At 50.6% G+C, this 25,191-nt stretch overlaps 2 protein-coding genes across 2 annotated transcripts in view; one reads left to right on the forward strand and one right to left on the reverse strand.

The window, feature by feature from the left end:
• The window catches only part of LOC147113426 (factor VII-activating protease-like), a 103,129-nt gene that overhangs the window by 1,758 nt on the left and 76,180 nt on the right, over window positions 1–25,191 (reverse strand). Inside the window, exons 13-14 of the mRNA XM_085996124.1 lie at window positions 5,299–5,455; window positions 4,158–5,139 (exon numbers count right to left, since the gene is read on the reverse strand). Of these exons, the coding sequence (XP_085852250.1) occupies window positions 4,158–5,139; window positions 5,299–5,455 (1,139 nt within the window). The remainder of the gene's footprint in view (window positions 1–4,157; window positions 5,140–5,298; window positions 5,456–25,191) is intronic.
• Window positions 12,061–23,680, forward strand: LOC147113427 (uncharacterized). Its single transcript, XM_085994475.1, has 2 exons — window positions 12,061–19,939; window positions 22,282–23,680. Exons 1-2 carry the CDS (start codon window positions 18,896–18,898, stop codon window positions 22,363–22,365), a joined length of 1,128 nt encoding a protein of 375 aa, XP_085850601.1. The 5' UTR covers window positions 12,061–18,895; the 3' UTR covers window positions 22,366–23,680.

Here is a 25,191-nt window from a genome sequence, read left to right on the forward strand (position 1 = left end):
TTTTCCACAAGGGTCACGTCGCTCGGGGATCACGCCAGGTAAGTATGTCGGGATCTGGACAACTCCCCATTTCTTTCATTAGGTCACAGCTGCAAAGGTGGTATAAAAGCTACCATTTTACAGCTGGTCACTTTCCAATCTCAGAAGCTTCAGCCTTCAGTATTTGGAACCCACTTTTGAGCTTTATGCACTTATGAAGTGCTTGGAGTAATCTCTCTATCCACTGTCACCTCCTTGGAACAACCTCTCTCAACACTGACAGATTACTTCTGTCATCTCAACCTCAGCTGCCATCTATTCCATCAGCATCGGTGCCCTTGAAAAAATCCTCAGAATCCCAAAACGATCAGCCCCAACACCAGTATCACCGGGCACACCAGTGTTATGTTCATAAATAAATAGACGTTTTCATTATGAACAGCTAGCTTGAGCTAGTCATTTATTCAGCTATGTGGACTAGTGTGCAGGCATCCATCTTGACTACCGCCTTCTGGGTAGCCCCTTACTAAACATACAGCTCCACCTAGTGTACCATTCTAGAATGACATGTTACTGATCATTACATCCCCCTTCCTTAGAGGTTAAACAAAATCAATATCAATCAATATCAATCAATCATAACAACATAAACATCTTCACAACAGTCAACACATTTTCAAAGCTTTACTTTATGAACTCTAAGCTTTTCATTCTTTTATTATAGTTTTCTTTGTACTCAAAGATTAAGTCTATCAGGCTTTTTTACTTCACGTGTGGATCTTCTCAGCACAGGTAAGTCTGATGTGTTTTCATGAGAGCCTGTATGTGTGTTTGTGTTAGATTGTTCTGCTGGTGAGTGACAAGATTCAGTTGCGGCATTGTCATCGATTTGCTCTTGGATAGTTTCTTGTGTTTTCAGGAGGGAACGGCGGTTCCTCCTGAGAATCTGTCCTTCCTCAGTTCTAACAGTGTATGACCTTGGTCCTACTTCCTCAAGAACTGTAGCTTTCCTGTTCCATGCATCTGGATCCTCAATCCTGACAACATCATCCCTTGTCAATGGTTTCGGAGCTTTGGATGACTTGTCATAGTGTGATTTCTGTTTCAGCTTTAACAGTTGAAGTCTCTGTCTCAGTTCCTTACTCTGCTTTTCTTTTGCACAGCAGGGTAGCGTGGTGCGCAACTTGCGACCCATTAGGAGTTCAGCAGGTGAAGAACCACAGTCTAAAGGGGAGGCTCGGTAGCTCAGCAGGGCAAGATATGGATCAGACTTGCTTTCTGTCGCTTTCTTCAGTAGCTGTTTGAGAACTTGAACACCTTTCTCTGCCTTACCATTCGACTGAGCATACAGAGGACTGGATGTGATGTGTTGAAAGTCATAATGTGCTGCAAACTGTTGCCACTCCTTACAGTTGAAGCACGGACCATTGTCGCTAACGGCAATCCTGGGAATTCCATGTCTGGCGAAGATGGATTTAACATGCATTATGACACTGCTTGCTGATGTGCTTGAGAGCAGCGCCATCTCAGGATAGTTAGAATAGTAGTCAATCACTATTAGATAGTCTTTACCATTCAAATGAAAGAGGTCCATACCAACCTTTTGCCATGGTGCTGTTGGTAAGTCAGCTACTATCATTGGTTCCTTTGCTTGTTTGTTTTGATGTTTCTGACATGTCTCACATATGCCTATCATGTTCTCAATGTCCTTATTTATGCCAGGCCAATAAACAGTGTCTCGTGCTCTCCTTTTGCATTTTTCAATTCCGAGGTGCCCTCATGAATCCTTTTGAGCATGTCTTGACGTAGAGCCTGTGGAATGACTATTCTGTTCTGTTTTAGTAATAGTCCACTTGCGACACTTAACTCTGACCTAATGTGATAGTACTTTGGACAGGAACCTTTTGGCCAACCATGATGAATGTTCTCTATTACTGTTTGTAACACTGTATCTTTTACTGTTTCTTCTGCTATTTGCTTTGATTTTGTGTCTGACACGGGCAGCGCAGCAGTGACCATACTCACATGAACATCCACGTCTTCTTCAGTAGAGCTCACATGACTCATTGTGGGTGCTCGGGATAGTGCATCTGCTAACACTATGGGCTAGATTTTCAGTTGCTTGCGCCAGCAGTTAGCGCCTTAAGAGAAGTGATTTCCGGGCGCTATGCGTGTAGCGCCCGGGCGCAGCGCAGTTTGCGCCCCGCCCCAAATTAAGCTGCCCGTTAGCGCCGGCGCAAAGTTTAGTGCCCGCCCGGATGCGCGCGCAGAAAATGACGTCACATCCTCGTGCAACGCCCTTTGGCCGCCCCGATTGCAAACTTCAGTCGGACCGCCCCATTGTGCGGCGGGCAGCCGGAGCGTTTGGAAAAAGGAACGCAACACAACCAGCGCGGGCCCCGGGGGGCGCTAATTAAAGGGAACGTCCTCTCCAGTATAAAGGCCATCCTTTTTTCAGAAAACAGTCTTGTGCAACGCATTTCTGGAGACACAACAAGGAGGATAGCTAACTGGTTTCAAGCAGCAAGAGCCAGGTATTTTTGGACTCAGGCAACAGCGCTGCAAGTGGCCATTTGGAAATTAGAGTGTTTGCCAGGATTTGATGGGGGTTGCATGGGGTGCCAACGCGGAGCTGCAGCTCCATGTCCGTAGGGCTCGCAGACGCATTGTGAGAGGGGCAGCCCTGGATAGAGGCAGAGGGGGCTACAGGCGTCGGCCACGTAGGCCTTACCCAGTCAGGCTATACCGCCAGCAGCGCTCCTACCTAAACATGAGTGCCGCGCGATGTGTTAAAAGGCTCCGATTCCGAAAGGGGGTGATTGCAGAGATCTGCCACCTGCTTCGCCGAGATCTGCGGCCAAAGCTCAGGTGCAGGACGTCTCTGTCGGTGGAAGTGAAGGTGACGGTGGCATTGAACTTCTATGCCACCGGCTCCTTCCAATACGCTGCTGGGGACATAGCAAACATCTCCCAGTACGGCGCGCATCGCTGCATCCGCCAGGTGACCGAAGCACTGTTCAGAAGGAGAAGCCAATTCATCTCCTTCCCCATGGCCCTGGAGAGCCAGCATCAGCGCGCATTGGGATTTTCCAGACTCGGGGAATTCCCCTTGGTGCAGGGCGCCATTGACTGTACGCATGTGGCTTTGCGGGCCCCTCTGGAGCATGGCGAGCAGTATCGCAACAGGAAGGGCTACCATTCTCTGAATGTGCAGCTGGTCTGTGACCACAAGCAGCGCATCATGGCAGTCAATGCCAGCTTCCCAGGCAGCAGCCACGATGCCTTTATCCTGCGGCAGAGTACTGTGCATGACATGTTCCAGGCACAGCCTCCCCCAAGAGGATGGCTACTCGGGGACAAAGGCTATCCTTTGTGCACCTGGCTCATGACCCCGCTCCGCGCGCCCAGGACCGCTGCTGAAGAGGCCTACAACGAGAGCCATCAAACCACCCGCAACATCATCGAGCTAACTATTGGGGTCCTCAAGCAGCGGTTCCGCTGCCTTGATCGCTCCGGAGGAGCTCTCCAGTATTCGCCGGACCGGGTCTCCCAATTTGTGGTGGTTTGCTGCATGCTACACAACCTGGCTATCCGCAGGACTCAGGCACTGCCACCTGACGTTGGACCAGCACCTCAGGAGGAGGAGCAGGAGGAGCATGAGGAGGAGGAGGAGGAGGAGGAGCAGGAGTACGTTCCCAGGAGGGAGCGACCAGGGCCAAGGGCCGCACGACGCCACCTTATTACACGGTACTTCTAAGCCCCCTGTCAGGGAATGGCCAGGGGCCATGAGGGAAGATGAATGCAGCCGCTCCGCAAGCCCTCAGCCGGCGAAGCCAACAAACACTAAGAAGAACAACCATGGAGACTGCATGAATAAAGATAATTTTTTATTACACAAAAATGAAAAGCCCTTCCCACATGAATCCCCAAAAACAATAAACGGGCCCCACAAAAAGCCCAACAAACGACTCACTCCCACAAACTGGGGAGGAGCCACTCCACCTTTATTGAAACCGGGCCTCAACGTCGGCCTAACGCAAAAAAAAAGCCCTCCAAAAGCACAACCATGGGCAAAATAAAGATGGCCACCGCCATATTAAAGGAAAGCTGGCCACACCCTCTACTGAGTGGCCCGCGAGGGCGAGACCTTGGCCAGCATTTTGCCTCCCCTGCCCTGCCTGCTGCTCCTTCGCAAGCTCTGCCCAGTGGCTGCTGCGAGGCTGGGGGAAGGCGCCTGAGGCTCAGATGCCCTTCCGCCAGATGCCGCTGGGGGGCGGCCTACACGGCGTTTGGGCCTCGAGGGGCCGTCTCCTGAGTGGCGCACCTGAGCCTGGCCACCATCAGCTGCAGCCGCTTGCCCTTGATGCCCCAGAGGGGGAATGGCGGCGACGGATGGCGCAATGTGGGCCAGCTGGCGTCTGGGATGCGCTGGCTGGTGCTGTGGCGCGGTGGCACTCGGCCGGGCCCGCACTGCAGGATCCGCAGCAATCAGCCGACGGCCGGCTTGCTGGGATGGTCCAGCGCGGCGCCTGCCCTGGCGATGCCTGCCTGAGACAGCGCGTGTGGCAGCAGTGAGTGGCCCTGTGGTCCTGGTGTGCGCGCGCATCACATTCGCCAGGGTCTTGACGGCATCAGTTAGCATGCGGCCAGTCGCGGCAGTTGCTGCCCCGAACTCGTGCACACTGGTCGCCAGCGACTCGATGGCCTCAGGCATGCGCCCCACCACGCTCATGAGCTCCGTGTGGCGCCGGTCCGAGTCGTCGGCCATCTGATCGAGCTTCCGCACCTCCTCCGAAGTGAAGGTGTCCGGACTGGAGTCGCGACTCTCCCGCTGGGGAGGAGGGGGCCGAACTAGGGGACCCTTGCCGCGTTGGTGACGGCGAGTGTGCCGAGCAGCAGCACTCCCCTCTGATCCTTCCCCCCTTTGGGGGGAAGGCTGCGGGCCACGCGCACGGCTGCTGGGTGGCTGGATGCCACTGGTCCCAGAAGCTGCATTGCCCTGCGACAGTTCCTCCAGGCACTCGTCCAGTGAGGAGGTGTCAAGCATTTCCTCCTCTCCTGCGGGACGTGACTGTTCCCCCGAAGGTCCGGCTTGCTCCTCCTCCTCCTCCTGGTTGGAGGTGCTGTCACTGGCAGCCTCAGGGTCCTGGTCGTCACCAGCTGAAAGCAGGAATGCACAAGAGTAGCTTCAGAGTGAGGAGACGGCGTCAGCGAGGGAGTTAGGACTGGTGGGATTCAGCGCATTGGTGGGACAGTGGCAAAGGAGGTAGCTCGGATGGGCCAGTGCGACGCGAGAGGGCCAAAAGGCGAGGTCCTTACCATTGCCGGGCAGTGGAGGGTCGGATACACCGCACGCTGTGGGGACAATCACACGGGCTCCCATGAGTACACACACGCGCTCCTCCAGCCGAGTGAGCTTCTGCAGCTTGGCGCGGCCACCCCTGGCACGGGCCTGGCGATTAAACGCTACTTTAGCCTGCAAGAGAAAGGACGGGCTGTAAGTGCGCAGTGAAGCCCTGATGTAGTGTGCACTGCCTCCCATGGTGGAATAGCTTGGACAGAGTGAAGCCCTGATGTAGTGTGCACTGCCTCCCATGGTGGAATAGCTTGGCCAAAGTGTAGAGTGCCGAATGGCCATTTGATGCTCATGACTGTCCCAATGCTGCTGGCTGAGGGCTGGCCAAAAGGACTTTCAGGTCCCTTTGCCCATCATGTCAGGTGTACATGCAAGAATGAGGAGGAGACTGGAAAGGCTACTCACCCTCACAATCCTGGTCAGATCGTTGTATTTCTTACGGCATTGTGTGTGGGTCCTGGGGGCCTCGCCGGTGAACGTCACCCTCTGGGCGATCTGCTTCCAGGCTTTGGTGTAGTCGTGGTGGGTTGGATTCCTCCCACTCTCTGGAAACAAGATCTTGCGCCTCACCTCCAGAGCTGTGACCATTATGTCCAGATCACCCTCTGAGAAGCGCAGGGCACGCTGACGGGCCTTCTCTGGCGTTGCCATGACTCCCTGGGGCTGAGCAGTAGTGTTGAGGCCTCTTTGCAAGGCTGCAGTGTGCAGGGCGTGGCAGCAGACCAATTCGTCCCTTCCCCCTTTAAGAGCTGGTCGGCACCACGGGGTCTGCTGTCAGTGCAAAAATGACCGCACCCGTGCTGCGCCCCGCCTGGGCGCTATCCCTCTGGACCGCCGGCTTAGCGCCTAAAGAGAGTAGTGGAACGCCTCTTTTAGCGCTCCACCAACCTCTTAGGGCGAAGCCACTGAATTCCCGGCAACGGGGCGCTACTTTGGGGCGGGCGCTAACTTCGGGCGGGCGCTAAGGTTAGCGCCCCAAAACTGCCTATACTGAAAATCTAGCCCTATGTGTTTGCCTGGTGTGTAGATCAGTTCAAAGTCACATCTTTGCAGCTTCATCATGAGTCGTTGAATCCTTGGAGACATCTCATTCAGATTTTCTTTTATGATGGCAACCAGTGGGCAGTGGTCTGTCTCAACTGTGAAGGTGGGAAGTCCATATATGTAGCCATGGAACTTTTTTAGTCCAACTACCAAGCCTAGACATTCCTTTTCAATCTGGGCGTATCGACACTCAGTATCAGTCATAGACCTGGAGGCATAGGCAACAGGCTTCCAATCTTCACCCTCTGCTTGTAGCAAGACCGTGCCTAGGCCATCTTTTGATGCATCCATTGACACTTTGATTCTCTTTGTTGGGTCAAAGAAGGTGAGTACAGGTGTGGTTGTCAGCACTGTTTTGAGGTTCATCCACTCTTGTTCATGTCTTTCTGTCCATGCGAACTCATTTGTTTTATGTAGCAGGTTTCACAGACAGGCTGTCTTGGCTGACAAGTTAGGAATGGACTTTCCAATGAAGTTTATCATCCCCATGATGCGTAGCACTCCTTTTTTGTCAGTGGGTCAGGGCATTTTGAGTATGGCATTTACTTTTCCCATATCTGGCTCTATTCGTTTACCAGATAGATTATCTCCTAGGAAAGTGACTTCCTGGATGCCAAACTGACACTTGGCTTTGTTGAGCTTCAGTCCATTCCAGCGTATGCTCTGTAGCACTTTAGTCAGTCTCTCATTGTGTTCTTTCAGTGTGGAGCCCCAGATGATGATGTCATCAACATAGACCCGAACTCCTTCCAGACCTTCAATTATGTGTTCCATCGCTCTATGAAAGATTTCAGATGCAGATATTATCCCGAAAGGCATTCTGAGGAAACAATACCTGCCAAATGGTGTGTTGAAGGTACGGTATTTGGTGCTCTCTTCATCCAGTTTTAGTTGCCAAAATCCTTGTGAGGCATCGAGCTTTGTGAAGTATCTGGCACCTGACGTTTCACTGGTGATTTCTTCTCGCTTGGGAATCTAGTAGTGTTCACATTTTATGTTTGCATTTAAGTCCTTTGGATCCATGCATACTCTTAGATAATTGTTCTTTTTCTTTACACATACCATGGAGTTAACCCAGTCTGTTGGCTCTTCGACTTTCCTGATGACTCCTAGTGTGGTCATTCTGTCCAGTTCTTTCTTGAGCCGGTCACGCGGGGTGCTGGAACTCTCCGTGGAGCATGTACCACTGGCTGAGCATCCTCCTTTAGCTGGATCTTGTAAGTGAATGGTAGAACTCCAAATCCTTTGAACACATCCTGGAAATTATTCACTACAGAATCCAGAGTCATCTGGTCTGCTTATGGCACAGTTTATACGGTAGACTCTCTTGAGCAGTTCTAAGTCCTCACAAGCTTTGTCACCTAATAGTGAATCAAGTCCTTCAGCCACACCAGAAAACATGAGATGATGCACTTTGTCTTTGACTGTCACTTTAAGTCTGCATACACCTAAGCTATCTATTTTCTGTCCATTATAGTTCTTCAGTAGTACTGACTTTTTCTGTATTTTGAGCTTTTCTTTCTTATTTTTAATGTCACTCATACTGATTAAATTTGCTTTTGCCCCAGTGTCTAGTTTCAATGTAACTAATGCTCCATTTACCTGCAGTGACATTATCCATTTGTCCTCTTTTACTGCATTAACTTTATGTTCAGCATTGTCCATTCCTGAGGGCTGCACATTTTCTGTATCCTTTTCAATATTGTCACATGACACCATTCCTACAAAAAATGTCTCACTTAAATCAGTGTCCTCAATCACATTGACTTGTTGCCCTTTCTTTGTTTTTACTTTTGAAAAGCATTGTTTGGCAAAGTGATTCTTTCCATTACATTTTGTGCACATTTTCCCAAACGCAGGGCATTGTCTTGACTGGTGCTGGTAACCACAGCGTTTACAATTAAAAGTTCCATCCTCCGATTGCTTTGCATTTCTGTTCTGCCCACGTTTCTTCCCCTCGTAGGACACAGCACCGACAGCAGCACAGTCACTCATTACAGTCGCATCATTATTAATTTCACTGAAAGTCTTTGCGTGCTGCCGAGCTAGCTCACTGGCATGGCATATTTTCACAGCATCCTCCAATGTTAGTTCGGTTTCTCTCAACAAACGTTCCCTGACCTTTTTATCATGAATACCAAACACAACCTGGTCACGAATTATGGATGATTTCAGTTCAGAGAAATTACATGTTTGTGCTTTCAGTTTCAGATCGGTCACAAAGCTATCAAAAGTCTCATTTTGTTGCTGTGTCCGTGAACGGAACACGTACCTCTCATAGGTCTCGTTCTTTTTGGGAGAACAATGTGTATCAAACTTCTTTAGCACATCGTCCATTTTTTCTCTGTCCTCCTCTTGATCAAATACAAACGTATTAAATACCTCTATTGCCTGCGGGCCTGCAACCGTGAGCAGTAACGCTATTTTCCTTGTACCTGGCTTCGTACCGAACCTGATGGCAGCAATGTAGAGTTCGAATTGTTGTTTGAAAGTCCGCCAATTGCAGTCGACATTCCCCATGAGTTTCAAACCCTCTGGTGGCTTCAAATTCTCCATGTCGCGTTTCACAATATTCAGCAGATATTATCAATCCTACTACCATGTTATGTTCATAAATAAATAGACGTTTTCATTATGAACAGCTAGCTTGAACTAGTCATTTATTCAGCCATGTGGACTAGTGTACAGGCATCCATCTTGACTACCGCCTTCTGGGTAGCCCCTTACTAAACATACAGCTCCACCTAGTGTACCATTCTAGAATGACATGTTACTGATCATTACAACCAGCAGCACCAACATCCACACCAATCTTCTCCGCAATCAGCTGATGCTGCACTGGACACAGGGCATCATCACCCGTGCATATTGCTGCCCGGGACACCAGCGATGGACTCACCATGTCCAGATTAGCTTCACTTTACCCACCCTCTGAGCACCGGCAAAATTCAGCCCTTAGTGTGCTCATAACAAATCCTTCACCCTGGCTGCCACATGATGCACCAGGTTGGCACCACCCCACACCAGCACCATAAAGCATCCCAAAACATCCAAGCCATTCCTTTCACAATCATCGCCATTGCGGGGGGTACCGTTATTTCTCACCATTCACTGCAACGCACTAAGACACTTTCAAAGGTGCACACAAATCTGTCCAAGAAGTGTTGAAAATAAAGATTTCAATGTTTGACAGCACATTACCAGAAACTTCACATGAACATTGGCTAAACCGCCCAAGTGCCTACCCTTGAGTGTTAGTTGGTATGCTTGCAGTAGGACGAGGGTGAGTGTGAGGGGTGGCTAGTGAGATGGGGAAGTGATAATGTAGATAGAGAGGGATGGGTGGAGGTGCAAGGTAAGTTGGTGTGAGTAAGGATGTGCAGGAGTAGGGTAAGGAAGGCAGAGTGATGGGGATGTAATGAGTGGCACAGCAGGATGAGGTTGAGTGTGGCTTTACAGTAACGTTTTGTGATCTACTGAGATCATTGAAAGGATTGCACCACTGCAACCAGGTCCTCCTTAACACATCCCTGCTTGTGTCCATCTGTGCAATGTGCAACCAGGCCGTGTTGGTGTCCTGGGGAGGTGTCTTCCGCCCATTGGAAGGGAAGAGAACCTCGCTGCATGTTGTGACTCCCTCCATAAACATGGAGGGAGTCATGGGAGAGCCTGGGTGCAGCCATGCACCTTTGTGCAGTGCTTGTCAGTGCTGCAGAACACTGACAGCAGAACGGTTAAAATCAATTTGGAAATGGCCCCGTTAAGGAAACTATCTGATGACGCATCATCAAATGACGTCATCAGACCCGCTTCCTATTAATTGTCCGGGAACCTCACAGGGCGGGGCTTAACAAGCTGCATCAGTGGAATATCTTGATGGAGACCCGGATCAACACAGATGCGAGGTCCCCACACGCCACCGACATTGCCTGCCCCGGACCCGCTGAGGTTGGAAAAATCCAGCCCTAAGTGTTTGTACAATAACACTGTGGACAGTAATTTGTACTCTTGTTATAGATTCTCCTATAGTAAATCGTTTATGAGTGTTGTGATGAGAAATATAAATATAAGTATCAAATTACATTCCGTATGGTTAAGTACTAGGAGAATAAATGAAAAGATCATTCATGTGCCTCTGTTTATTAAAAATACAAATGTGCAACATTTTTCAGCCTTTCAAAATCAGCATGGAGTAAAGTGTGATACTTTCCTTCATCTCATCCTCTGTCTTATGTAAATGGAGATTTTTTAATTGAGAATTATAGAAGTCCTTTCTACAGAATCGTGCAGTTGAGAGTTAAGTATATTCAATTTAATTTCCATGTTGAAAAATTAGTAACTAGTTAACTATTTCTTGAATCCAGTTAAGGAATGTAGTGACACGGGCATAAACACCGGGTTTATTCTTCACCCCGCAACGATCACCCCAGCTCACTACTCCATAGATGTGGTAACTTCCATCTTTCAAACAAGTCAGCGGTCCTCCAGAATCGCCCTGTGGCAAAATGAACAGTACTGAGTTAATCAGTTTCTCTTGTTTCTTTCCATTTTCTCCCCATCTCTGCTGTGGACACCTCTGATTCTTGCTGGGCTATGGTTCCACAGGAACCAGCAACTATCTGGTATCTTGCCCAAGTGCCCACTCTTCTTGTGTCAGCCTAGAGAGTGAGGGTTGGCAGCTGTTGGAACGTGAAGGGCGTTGCCATGCCTGCAGTTGTTCTCACTTGTCCATAAACACGCGTCTTTCAGCAGGGGGTACCGGACAATGATCAGGAGGGGGAACCTTGAATTCTACGCCCCTTCCAAGCCTGGGGGTACTGAGGCTAACTGTCGCACCCCAACTGCTGCTTTGGCTGAGAGCAGCTGGCTCAATGCAAACTTGGGACCTATCAAACTTGGGACCTTCTGATCTGTACCGCTTATTATCATACCATGCAGTACTGAGGTGAGAAAAAACCAAAAGCATTCATAAAAAGTGCAGCATGTTCACTACAAAATGACAGTGAATAGAAGAGTTGTATTGTCTTTAGTGGCCAGAGTCTGCCCATGAAATCAAAAGTATGTATAAAATCTCCAGAACCAAACTATTTAAGATGTTTATTGCACAGCTAAATTTCTCTCCCAACACTGTCAGGTTTAACCTGTTTCAGAGTTGGGCCTATAACTTCCAACCTTTAGAAATAAGTCTCAATGGTCATAGTTGTACTAATCGTACAGGAACTTCAATAGCAGAGGTTCAATGGGCAGATCCAGAAGAGTGGTGTGAAAATACAAATGGAAAAATTCACTGAGGCAGTCAGAGATGGCTTCCTCCCAGGGCAAGCGAGGCAGACCACTAGAGCAAAGGTTGTGTTGAATTTGGTGTTTAGCAATCTGGTTAGTGACCTGGAGGTTGATAAGCACCTGGGATTTAGTGATCACTATTATTATGATGTGCAGATGCCGGTGTTGGACTGGGGTGGACAAGTGTGAGAAGTCACACAACACCAGGTTATAGTCCAACAGCTTTATTTGAAATCACAAGCTTTCGGAGCGCTGCTCCTTCGTCAGTTGAAGTGAAGAGATGCATATAGGCACAGCATATATAGTCAGAGACTATAAATGCTGTGCCTATATGCATCGCTTCACTTCACCTGACGAAGGAGCAGCGCTCCGAAAGCTTGTGATTTCAAATAAAGCTGTTGGACTATAACCTGGTGTTGTGTGACTTCTCACACTATTATTAGATCTGGTAGCGTTCTAAAAGGCCACCAAACAACTATGTGCTGCTCCAAGAGGTTGGAAGTGCAGGTTTGGGAGGTAAGAAAAAAGCCTTACAGAAAATTAATTGGAAAACAATGCTAAATATCAAACAGGAGGAAACATGATCATATTTAAAACTATTATACAGGGTGCGGTAAAAAAGAAAAGAGAAGCATACAAAACCTAGTGGTTTAATACAGAGGTTAGGTAGAACCTAAAAATCAAGCAGATATATTTTGAAAGCCCCAAAGAAACAAATAAATAGGAGGAGTAGGATTCATACAAAAGACACCTGAGGGTTGTAGAAGAAAGTATTAGAAAACGTAAGCAAAAGAGAAAGGCAAATCACAGAGAGCAGCCAGAGGCACTCAAAAATGTTTTATGAATATGTTAGTAGTAGAAGGAAGGTCAAAGAACAGATGGGTCCATTAAAAGATAAATTGGGTAAAACTATTACAGATGATTAGGATATGGGAAACATATTGAATGGATTTTTCACATCAATTTTCACAAATGAGGACTGTAGGCAAATTCCAGTCAGAGTGAATGGGAGTCAGTGTGCCATGGCATATATAGAAGTTAGTAAAGAATGTGTTACACAGAGACTGGAAGGATTAACTTTCCACAAAACCCCTGGATGGAATGGAATACATCCTGGAATCTTCAAGAAATTAAAAGCAGAAATTAGTAATGCTTTGGTTGATATTTTTCCAGAGGTCCATAAATATTGGACGACTGGAGCATGGTAAATATAGTTCCAATGCTCAGAAAAGGAGTAATGCACAAACCTGGAGCCCGATTGTCACTCCCCCATCAGGGCAGTAGCAAGGTGAAAATGGCAGTACGACAGTTATCTCCCCATTCCTGCCGATGTCCGGGTCACCACCATTTTGGTGGGGGCCTTGAAATGGGCAGCCTAGGCTCCAGCTGGAAACAGGCAAGAGCCATATATAGCCCCGCACCGAGGCAGATATAATCGTGTAAAGATGTCAGAATAAAGCTAGCGTTTTTAAAAAAAGGGGTCTCATAACATTTACATTATGCACGCCTTGGAAGTACAGGAAAGCTAATGGAGCATTACATGAATCTGGCTGATCAGACTCTGCCAATACTATTTACTCATCTCAGAAAAAAGTGGCATCCAATACCAGAGTCTGCCATGGAATCAGAAGCAGCTGCAACACAGTGAAGCCACTGACCTCCTTTGGGCAAAGGATATTGGCCTACATTGACTTGGAGACAGTTGAAGGCACTCTTCTTCAGAATGTGATCATTAGCTGGTACGTACCAAATTCAGGGTACCTTCTGTTTTATGGAGCGGGTACTATCAACAAGTTTGTGCCCTCGGACTGCGCGCAATAGTTTTGCAGATTGTTATTGTCTACTAAATTGGAGAATTTATTTTAGCATTTGTTTTCAGGGTGTAGGTGATGCTGGAAAGGCTGCGTTCATTATGTATGCCTAGTTACCCTGAGAAGGTAGTGGTCGGCCTTCTCCTTGAACCGCTGCAGTCCCTGTGCCAATAGTGCTCCTGCAATGGTGTTGGGTAGAGAATTCCAGGATATTGACCCAGCGACGATGAAGGAATGGCAATATGGTGGAAAATTTGGTCCCTGGCGTGTCCATGTTTTGGGCACAGAATTCACACTGGGAGAACCAGTTTCTGGGTGCCCTCTCCCGCCGCTAATCTCGCCTGGAATTGCATCAGCTGCCAATCTAGCAGCCGACAGCTTCTGAGTGCCCGGGGCACCTGCCTAAAAAAGTCATTAGGCCCCTTAAATATGCTAATCACGGGCCGAATGCATGTTTTAGGATCCAAGGAGCGTGTGCTCTTCTTTGTTTTCTAGGTCTATCACAGCCTAATCAGCGGTCCTTATAGGGACCACTGGAGGCCGCCAAAGAACAGGTAAGTTTTTTTTAGTTTTTACTTACCTTGATGTGGAGTCAGGAGGAGCAGGAGTGCTTGCGCTCACCACCCCGCACAAGACTTACCTGTGGGCTGGCTTGGCGTCTGAGCCGAACGATTTTGTGAAGGTCCCAATCGGCAAGCTGAATCGGGATGCCCGCTTGGCGCTTCATGGACATGAGGCCCGAGGCCCAATTTGGAGCGAGATGTGTTGGAGTCCTACAACTGACGTAGGACCCCAATTTAGATATTTTAATAAGCCTGTTTCGGGCTGGAGCACCGACAGCCCATTTCGAGGCCCGCTCGAAACTCAAGTCGGACGGGCCTCGGTAGCCGGTAGGTAAGTTTATGTTAACATTTCTGTCTGCATACCAGCCCATTTTTCAGCATGAATGGGCAATAGGTAGATGAATATTGCCCCCCTTTGTCTCTTGGGTCCCAGCCGCCCATGCAACATTTGCTTTGAAACAATTTGATAACATTGGACTGCCTCAATATTAATGAATGATGTGTACTCACTGTGTTGCAGTGTGTGATTTTAAGCTGCTTTCTAGCAAATGTAAATGTTGTGGGAGTAGAAGTGGTATCTATGCAGATATGAATCTGGATTGCAAGGAAGCACAGAAATAGTAATGGGGGTGCAGCCAGTTGGTGAAAGCCCAGCTGCTTTTGCAACTGTTGGTCATGGTCCACGCTGAATTCAATAATATTTCTGGTAGAGTGCATCTATCACATAAGAAGTACAGCAGTTCTCTGCGTCAATGCTGATTCAAGTGAAGGCCCCAGTAGATGCCTAGAAGTTGAAGAGATCACAAAGTCTCTGAAGAATGGACTCAGTCGAGAATATTTTTGTGGACTTTATGGGATTTTTCTGAGGGTATTTTCCGTGTTATGGGATCACCCTGTGCAGATACGTGAAAGACTGGTTTGTTAAAACTCCAGTTGGCTGTGACAAAAGGACCGTCAGTCATCCAGTACGTATGGGTTTGCCCGACAGTCCTGGAAAAAAGGGGGCCATTGAACTTGATTAGAAAAACCACTCTAATATGCAAAGCACTTCTCACCTCCATCTCAGAAGAGAAGCAGAACAATGAACCCACTGGCCTCACCCAGCCAAAAGAGAGCCAGTTTTTCCCAACACAAAGACCAAAGATATGTCCCAGACTTAGGGCCATTAATCCAATCACGGAATACGCATGGGTCCGATGATGACTCATCATTGATTAAGCACCGGAGTGCTCAGAAGCAAATGGATTTTAAAGATTGGTGGGAAAAGGGGCAGGCAGAACACTATAAAGATAAACTCTTTTCCACCATTCTCTCTCTCTCGCTCCCTGCTCCTACAAGATCGAACTAACAAGAAGTACCAGAGAAGCCGACGAGCAGAGCGATGGAAACCGACCGCATGTGGGGGTAAGCATAGTCTCTCAGAAGTGAAGTTTTGGGCTATTCCGAGGGGGAAGCTTCGTTTGGTTCAGCCAGGCGAAGGGGTTTATGCGACTGGATAATTCGTTGGTAGGGGTGGAATTATAGTCCACCACAGCAACAAGGGAATTACTGCTTGTTATAGTCCCCAGTTTTATACTGTATGTATGTTGATTGTAATCTGGATTTTATTCTCCACAGGGATTGTGATTTTGTTTAATAGTGCATGTTTTAGCCAGTGTATGTTAGACCAAATAAATACAAGTTTGATTTTTCACCGAAGCATTCCTATCCGTGACTTATTTCATTTACACTCTGAATAATAATCCCCGGGTATAGAACTTTCATAAGGCGGGGGCGATTCGAACCGTCCGTCTAGCAATTAGGCTAGGATCAAAAAACGCTTACATCTCTTGCTGACCAGCGACAGGATCTGGGTTAAAGGAGCGTAAAAAAACACCTACATCTCTTGGCGACCGGCGGCAAAACCTGGGTTAAAGGAGTGTAAATCAGTCATGGACAGCGCTTCTGGCGAAAGATCCCAAATGGAGGAAAGGATTTCTTCATATGTGTTTAAGAAGGTTAATGTCACAAAGAAGTGGATACTAGGCTTGTTGCGTGCTGAGCATCCGATGGACGCAACGGCAGAATGGACAGAGGGCAAGGAGCATAGGCGCAGCATTGAAAAGGTGATATGGCTCGTCTGTCTACAAAGACAAGTGCAACTGCTAGATAAGCAGGTTGCTAAGTTAGAGGCAGAGCTCAGGGAGTCCGAGGCACAGTCAGACGCAAGGGCTGTAGTAGGGAGTAGGTTATGCACGGAGCTAATGGATGAGAAGCAGGGAAGAATAAGCCAGGAGGAAACCTTCCGTAACCATAAGGAGTTCCTGCAATGCCAGGTAACTGAGGCAAAGGGGAACGAGAGGGTGGTTAGGGAGGAGAAGGCGTGCTTGTCGAGTGAGGTAAAGTTGCTGGGAGAGCAGTTGAAGGATATTCAGGTGGCATACAGAGTCGCCAGCACTGGAGGGTTTGATACGGGTAATCATGGTCCTTGCCAGGAGCAGATCCGAATTTGACCGATGCTCTATCTAAGGCCAAAGGGATGGTCAGCTTGGTAGCTCCGGGAATGGCCCGGGTAGATGAGGAAGAGCAGGAGGGAGATAAGGAGGACTGTAAGGCAGAGGAGGACGCTCGACCACTGCCCGAAGTGCCGGGACCAGGACCCATGTGCCCTGTCCGGCAGCAGAAATATGGTGCGCCAATAAGCGGTCAAGAGCAAGGAGCACTGCAGAGTGACTTCGTGGTCTCGTATACGACCCCCCAGCTGCAGGCAATGGTCTCTAACCTGACCAAACTGACCAGCACAGGGGACCCATCTGTCCATTTTACAGATGTGGAGCAGGTGGGGGGGGGATCAATAATTGTAACGAAGCTGAGACAGCCAAATTACTTTTATTTTCCCTGGATAGTAGGTTGTACCAGTCGCTCTCAGCGGGTAGCAAGAGGGGGCAAGGTATGTTAGAGTGGATAGAGGATGACATCCTAGAGGCTATGGGCCTCAATGATGGAAGTCCCTTCTCCCGAGTGGAAAGGACACTGCAGTCAGCTGGGGAGGCACCGCAGGCTTTCGCAGACAGGCTTTGGCCCGTCTACCGGAGTGCCTGTGCGGGGCTGCCCGACCAGGCGCAGCTGCAGGGGAAGCCTGGGGCTCATTGGCTGAGGACCCTGGTGGTGAACAGCCTGCCCAGGATCAAGGCCAAAGCAGAGGGGTGGTTCGATTCCAGGGATCCCCAGACCACAGAAGAGTGTGTGATCCGGCAGTTAACTCTCTTTTAAGAATGGTAGGGGTGAGGATGACAAACCAAAGGGCAGAGTACATGAGTTAAAGCCTAGTGGAGGCAACGTTAAAAGAGAGTGGCACCAGGAAGGGGGTAGCTCAGAGAAGAAGCAAGGTTGTTATAGGTGCGGGAGTAAAGAGCACTGGAGGAAAGACTGCCCAGTCTCTGATAAAAGGAGCGGGAAAGGGGATCCTCCAGCGCCAGTGCAGAAAGCCGCAGCTGTGGCAGGAAGCAGCACTGATCTGTTCGCAGTATTAGTGGCTGCTCTCCGCGCAGCCTTTCCAGCAGGGCAGGGTAGGGTGGACGCGGCAGCGGGCAGCGTACTCCCATCCGCCCCGAACAATCCCGACCCATGACTAGGGGCTTCTCAGCCCGTTTACCTGTGCCCACTAAGTTATGATGCTTGGAAGAGACCGTGTGTGGAAAATGGGGTGGAGAAGGTGCAAAGGACCTATCTGCTGGACATTGGAGCTTCAAGCACCATTGTTTATGCGGATAACCCAACCACATCACCTCTATCGAGCGGGGTCCCACATAACTTAGCAGGGTTCACCGGGAACGAACAGGCTGGGTCTTTCTCCATCCCGCTAGCCATCGATCTGGGTACACTCCATACGGAGTGGAAATGTGTCCTGATGCGGTGGGAGCAGGAGGGAATAGGCATTTTGGGGGCAGACTTCATACTGGCCCACAAGATATTGGTGGATTTCCGGAATCACTGTCTTTGGGGGGCAGTATGCACGGGAAAGGAGAAGGAGGTGGTAGTTATACCAGGGAAGCAACGCAAGGGAACTGTGTGTATGATGAAGCCCAAGGGTAGTTATGACCTTGAACTTTTGGTCACTTCTACCCCGGCGGAGTACATAGCGGATGTGCGAGCCAACCTTGTGGCATTCGCTACACACAAGCACGACTGTGGGAGGGTAATAGGGGTGGAGGTCAGAATAGAAGGAGACCCCATGGCCCGACCACAGAAACAGTACAACTTCCCCAGAGAGGCAGAGGTGGATTTAGAGACGGCATTGGGATCACTGGTTGAGCAGGGTTTGTTGAGACCCATAGCGACACATGTGAACTCTCCGATTTGGCCGGTTAGGAAACCAGACAATTTGTGGAGAGCCACTGTGGACTATCGGGTTCTTAACAAGAACATCCCAGCCTGTGTCCCCACCGTCGCAGCCGTAGCCGACCTGATCGGGAGTATCCCAGCATCCGCGAAAACATTCACGGTGCTGGACATTTCGAATGGATTCTGGTCTATCCCTCTCAAAAGGGAGGACCAGTATAAGTTCGCATTCACTTTCAAGGGTCAGCAGTACACATGGACCTGCCTTCCCCAAGGGTTTTGTGGTAAACCACTGTTATACCTGCCTGTGTGGGTGTTTGTATTCCACTGTGTACATGTCTGTACATGCCTCGGCTGACTCCTCCCACGAGTCCAGGTATAAAGGTGACTGCTCCACAGTCCCTCTGTATTCTGGACTGGTCGACCACTCGAGGCACACCTTCATTCTCTTGTTAATAAAAGCCTGTTAGTTACTCGCTTAACCTCAGTCTTTTGAGTAATTGATAGCGCATCAATTTTATTAACAAGATTTTTTTATAATGGAGAAGATCCTCACACCAGCATGCCTGGACTTAGACCATCGGGAGGCGGACGCATCCACCATGTTTGCTCACTGGCTTAGGTGCTTTGAAAGATTCCTGATCGCCTCCGCTGCAACGGTCAAATCGGATGAGTTCAAACTGGATGTCCTGACCTCCAAAGTGAACCACCGAGCGTATTCGGTCATCCAGGACGCGACCTCCTACACGGCTGCTCTCAAGCTCCTCAAGGACCAGTACACGCGCCCAGTGAACGAGGTGTACGCCAGGCACCTCCTGGGGAGTCGTAAACAACAACCTGGGGAATCGACCGAGGAATACCTTCAGGCACTGTCTGTGCTTGGCCGGGCCTGTGGTTGTAAGGATGTAAAGGCCGCCGTGTACACAGAGGAACTTATCCGGGACGCTTTTGTAGCGGGCCACAGGTCCAATTACACCCGACAGCGACTGTTGGAGCAGAGTGACCTCGACCTCAACAAGGCCTCTGAACTCGCACTATCATTGGACGCAGCCTACCGGGGCATGGATGCCTACTCCTCTGCACCGTGGACGCCGCGGGGAACGACAGCCTGGGACACGGTAGGACCGTCTCATAGCGCCGTGCCACCCCAGCCACATCCCAGCAACGGCCCAACTACCGCAGCAGTGTCCCAAGGCCAGAAATGCTACTTCTGTGGCCAGGCCAAACACCCCAGAGCGCGCTGCCCGGCGAAAAATGCGATCTGCTCGGGCTGCGGGAAGAAGGGACACTACGCCAGCGTCTGCAGGGCCAAAGCCACCCCGAACCCCAGCAGCGCCGTGTGTGGGCCGCCATCTTGGGCCTCCCCAGCCATGTGCGAACCACCGGAACAGCAGCCATTTTGGACGCCTCCAGCCACATGGGGCTCATGGACGCCGCCATCTTGGACGCCAGCCGGGACGCAGCAGGCCCCCAACACCGCCTCATCTGATACCCGCAGCGACACACCGACCCCTACGCTGGCCTCCATTACGCTGGACCAAGCGAGACCGCACCAACTGGCCCGGTCCACAATGGACATTAAGGTAAATGGTCACGAAACAACCTGCCTTTTTGACTCTGGGAGCACGGAGAGCTTCATCCACCCTGACACGGTGCGGCGTTGCTCTCTCCCAGTCCTGCCTGTGCACCAGCGGATTTCTATGGCCTCCGATTCCCAGTCGGCGGACATTGGCGGCTACTGCGTGGTGACACTCTTAGTAGACGGGACTGTGTACGATAATTTTAAACTTCTGGTCCTGCCCCACCTCTGCGCTGCCGTTCTACTGGGGTTAGATTTTCAGTGCCACCTTAAAAGTGTTACGATGGCGTACGGTGGACCCCTCCCCCCAGTCACAGTCCGCAGCCAGCAGCTTCCAAACTGCCCGCCGCGCACCAGGTGCAACCTCTCCACACTCAGAGTCACCCCCCTCCCCCACTGTTTGCTAACCTCACCCCCGACTATAAGCCCATCGCCACAAAGAGCAGGCGATACAGTGCCGGGGACAGGGTTTTCATTAAAACCGAAGTGGAGTGGCTCCTGAAGGAGGGGATTATTGAGGGCAGCACCAGCCCCTGGCGAGCCCAGGTTGTGGTCGTTAAGACCGGCGAGAAGCAGCGCCTGGTCATCAACTACAGCCAGACAATAAATCGCTACACCCTGCTGGACGCTTACCCACTCCCCCGCATAGCTGATATGGTCAACCAGATCGCGCAGTACCGTGTCTTCTCGACCATTGACCTGAAATCAGCGTACCACCAGTTCCCTATCCTCCCTGAGGACCGCCAGTATACTGCCTTTGAGGCAAACGGCCGCCTCTGTCACTTCCTTAGGGTTCCCTTTGGCGTCACCAACGGGGTCTCCGTCTTCCAAAGGGAGATGGACCGGATGGTCGATCAAAATGCGTTGCAGGCCACTTTCCCATATCTGGACAATGTGACCATCTGCGGCCATGACTTGCAGGACCATGACGCAAACCTCGAGAAATTCCTCTGCACCGCCCAACTCCTGAACCTGACGTATAACAAGGAGAAGTGCATATTCCGCACAACCCGCCTCGCCATCCTTGGCTGTGTTGTGGAACACCGAGTCATCGGTCCCGACCCCGACCGGATGCGTCCCCTTATGGAACTCCCACTGCCCCACTGCCTCAAGGCCCTGAAGAGGTGCCTAGGGTTTTTCTCCTATTACGCCCAGTGGGTCCCCTACTATGCGGACAAGGCCCGTCCGCTGATCAAGTCCACCTCTTTTCCCTTGACGGCAGAGGCCCGCTTAGCCTTCCACCGTATCAAGGAAGACATTGCCAAAGCCACCATGCACGCAGTGGACGAATCCATCCCCTTCCAGGTGGAAAGCGACGCGTCCGACTTTGCCCTGGCCGCTACCCTTAATCAGGCGGGGAGACCCGTGGCCTCCTTTTCACGAACCCTCCAGGGCCCGGAGACCAGACACTCCACTGTTGAGAAGGAGGCCCAGGCTATTGTGGAGGCTGTGCATCACTGGAGGCACTACCTGGCCGGAAAACGATTTACCCTGCTCACTGACCAGCGTTCAGTTGCTTTTATGTTTAACAACAAGCAGAGGGGCAAAATCAAAAACGACCAAGATCTTGAGGTGGAGAATCGAACTTTCCACCTACAATTACGAGATCTTGTACCGGCCCGGGAAGCTCAATGAACCCCCGGATGCTCTATCGCGTGGCACCTGCGCCAGCGCGCAGATCGATAGACTGCGGGCCCTCCACAATGACCTCTGCCACCCGGGGGTCACCAGGTTCTTCCACTTCATCAAGGCCCGCAACCTGCCTTACTCCATTGAGGAGGTCAGGACCATGACCAGGAACTGCCAAGTCTGCGCTGAGTGCAAACCGCACTTTTATAGACCAGACAGGGCTCACCTGATAAAAGCCACTCGCCCCTTCGAGCGCCTGAGCGTTGATTTTAAAGGGCCTCTCCCCTCCTCTGACCGCAATGTGTACTTCCTCAACATTATTGATGAGTACTCCCGTTTCCCGTTCGCCATCCCCTGCCCGGACATGACCAGTGCCACGGTCATTAAATGTCTGAACGACCTCTTCACCCTGTTTGGTTTCCCCAGCTATATCCATAGCGACCGGGGCTCATCGTTTATGAGCGACGAACTCCGCCAGTACCTGCTCGCTAGGGGTATTGCCACAAGCAGGACCACCAGTTACAACCCCCGGGGGAACGGACAGGTGGAAAGAGAGAATGCGACAGTTTGGAAGGCCGCCCTGCTAGCCTTAAAGTCTAGGGGCCTTCCGACCTCCCGCTGGCAGGATGTGCTCCCCGATGCACTCCACTCTATTCGGTCACTGCTCTGCACTGCCACTAACGCCACCCCTCATGAGAAAATGTTTGTCTTCCCAAGGAAGTCCACATCGGGGACATCGCTACCGCCATGGCTGACGTCCCCAGGGCCGGTCCTACTGAGAAGACACGTGAGGACCCATAAAACGGACCCCCTGGTCGAGAGGGTCGACCTCCTCCACGCCAACCCCCAGTATGCTTACATTGTGTATCCGGACGGGCGGGAGGACACAGTCTCCATACGAGACCTCGCACCCTCGGGGGCCCCAGTAACCCACTACCACCCCCCCCCCCCACGATCCAATATCCAACCCCAGCAGACGGCACGCCTGGGCCCCGCGACCCGCTCGACACCCACGAGGACTGCACACCAGTGCCCCAGCCTACGCGGGACCTGACGCCGGAAGCTTCACTACCCCTGCCGTCGCCACGTCGATCACAGCGGCAGACAAGACCTCCGGCGAGACTCCAATACACTAACTTTTAATACACTTCACCCCGCCGGACTCATTTTTAAACAAGGGGTGAATGTGGTAAACCACTGTTATACCTGCCTGTGTGGGTGTTTGTATTCCACTGTGTACATGTCTGTACATGCCTCGGCTGACTCCTCCCACGAGCCCAGGTATAAAGGTGACTGCTCCACAGTCCCTCTGTATTCTGGACTGGTCGACCACTCGAGGCACACCTTCATTCTCTTGTTAATAAAAGCCTATTAGTTACTCGCTTAACCTCAGTCTTTTGAGTAATTGATAGCGCATCAGGTTTCACAACAGTCCTTCTATTTTCCACCAATGTATGGCCAACTGTTTAAAAGGGTTTAGCAGACCACAGCAGCTTGTGCAGTATGATAGCAAAATACTGCAGATGCTGGAAATCCAAAATAACAAAATGCTGGAAAAACTCAGCAGGCCAGGCAACATCTATGGAGAGAGAAATAGAGTCAACGTTTCAGGTCGAAACCCTTTGTCAAGACTGAAAAAGCACAGGAAATGAAACAGATTAAAAGGCCAGGCTGGGAGAGAACAAAAGAGAAGTGAAGAGATATTAAGAGGTATTCAAAACAAGATGAGATGGTGATGGGACTAGTGGAGACAAAAGATGGCTCTAGATTAAGTGTGAAATGTTCTGGCAGAATGGGAGACAGCTGCCATGTGGGAGAGAAAAAAAGGTGGGGGGGGAGGGCCAAAACAAAGGTGTGGATAAAAAATATAAGTAAAAATGTAATGGGGGCCGAGGTTATGATCTGAAATTGTTGAACTCGATATTGAGTCCGGAAGGCTGTAAAGTGCCTAATCGGAAGATGAGGTGCTGTTCCTCGAGCTTACACTGAGCTTCCATGGAACAATGCAAGAGGCCAAGGATTGTGAGGTCTGAGTGGGAATGGGGCGGTGATGCGCTATCAATTACTCATAAAAGACAGAGTTAGAAGAGTAACTAAAGGCTTTTATTAACAACAGAATGGAGGTCTGCCTCGCGTGGTCGACCGGTCCATGATACTAAGGGCTGGGGAGCAGTCACCTTTATACTAGGACCTGTGGGAGGAGTCAGCCGAGGCATGTCCAGGCATGTACACAGTGGAATACAAACAGGACAAACAGGAATACAAACAGTGGTTTACCACATTCACCCCTTGTTTAAAATTGAGTCCGGCGGGGTGAAGTGTATTAAAAGTTAGTGTATTGGAGTCTCTCCGGAGGTCTTGTCTGCCGCTGTGATCTGCGTGGCGACGGCAGGGGTAGTGAAGTTTCCGGCGTCGAGTCCAGCGTAGGCTGTGGCACAGGCGTGTCGTCCTCGTAGATGTCGAGCGGGTCGCGGGGCCCAGGCCTGCCGTCTGCTGGGGCTGGATATCGGATCGTGGGGGGGGGGTGGTAGTGGGTAGTGGGTTACTGCGGCCCCCGAGGGTGCAAGGTCTCTTATGGAGACTGTGTCCTCCCGCCCGTCCGGGTATGCGATGTAAGCATACTGGGGGTTGGCGTGGAGGAGGTCGACCCTCTCGACCAGGGGGTCCGTTTTATGGGTCCTCACGTGTCTTCTCAGTAGGACCGGCCCTGGGGACGTCAGCCATGGCGGTAGCGATGTCCCCGATGTGGACTTCCTTGGGAAGACAAACATTTTCTCATGAGGGGTGGTGTTAGTGGCAGTGCAGAGCAGTGACCGAATAGAGTGGAGCGCATCGGGGAGCACATCCTGCCAGCGGGAGGTTGGAAGGCCCCTAGACTTTAAGGCTAGCAGGACGGCCTTCCAAACTGTCGCATTTTCTCTTTCCACCTGTCCGTTCCCCCGGGGGTTGTAACTGGTGGTCCTGCTTGTGGCAATACCCCTAGTTAGCAGGTACTGACGGAGTTCGTCGCTCATAAACGATGAGCCCTGGTCGCTATGGATATAGCTGGGGAAGCCGAACAGGGTGAAGAGGTTGTTCAGACATTTAATGACCGTGGCACTGGTCATGTCCGGGCAGTGGAAGGCGAACGGGAAACGGGAGTACTCATCAATAATATTGAGGAAGTACACATTGCGGTCGGAGGAGGGGAGAGGCCCTTTAAAATCGACGCTCAGGCGCTCGAAGGGGCGAGTGGCTTTTATCAGGTGGGCCCTGTCTGGTCTATAAAAGTGCGGTTTGCACTCAGCGCAGACTTGGCAGTTCCTGGTCATGGTCCTGACCTCCTCAATAGAGTAAGGCAGGTTGCGGGCCTTGATGAAGTGGAAGAACCTGGTGACCCCCGGGTGGCAGAGGTCATTGTGGAGGGCCCGCAGTCTATCGATCTGCGCGCTGGCGCAGGTGCCACGCGATAGCGCATCCGGGGGTTCATTTAGCTTCCCGGGCCGGTACAAGATCTCGTAGTTGTAGGTGGAAAGTTCGATTCTCCACCTCAAGATCTTGTCATTTTTGATTTTGCCCCTCTGCTTGTTGTTAAACATAAAAGCAACTGAACGCTGGTCAGTGAGCAGGGTAAATCGTTTTCCGGCC

This window comes from Somniosus microcephalus, chromosome 8 (genome assembly GCF_052327205.1).
Source record: "Somniosus microcephalus isolate GS21.2 chromosome 8, FLI_Smic_1.0, whole genome shotgun sequence".
NCBI classification, from domain to species: domain Eukaryota; kingdom Metazoa; phylum Chordata; class Chondrichthyes; order Squaliformes; family Somniosidae; genus Somniosus; species Somniosus microcephalus.

Bases quoted from the DNA above. Each gene is read 5' to 3' on its own strand.
- LOC147113427 (XM_085994475.1), top strand. From the start codon at position 18,896: ATGGAGAAGATCCTCACACCAGCATGCCTGGACTTAGACCATCGGGAG. The intron at 19,940-22,281 runs GTAAATGGTCAC...TGTCTTCCCAAG, and splicing joins GGTCCACAATGGACATTAAG to GAAGTCCACATCGGGGACAT.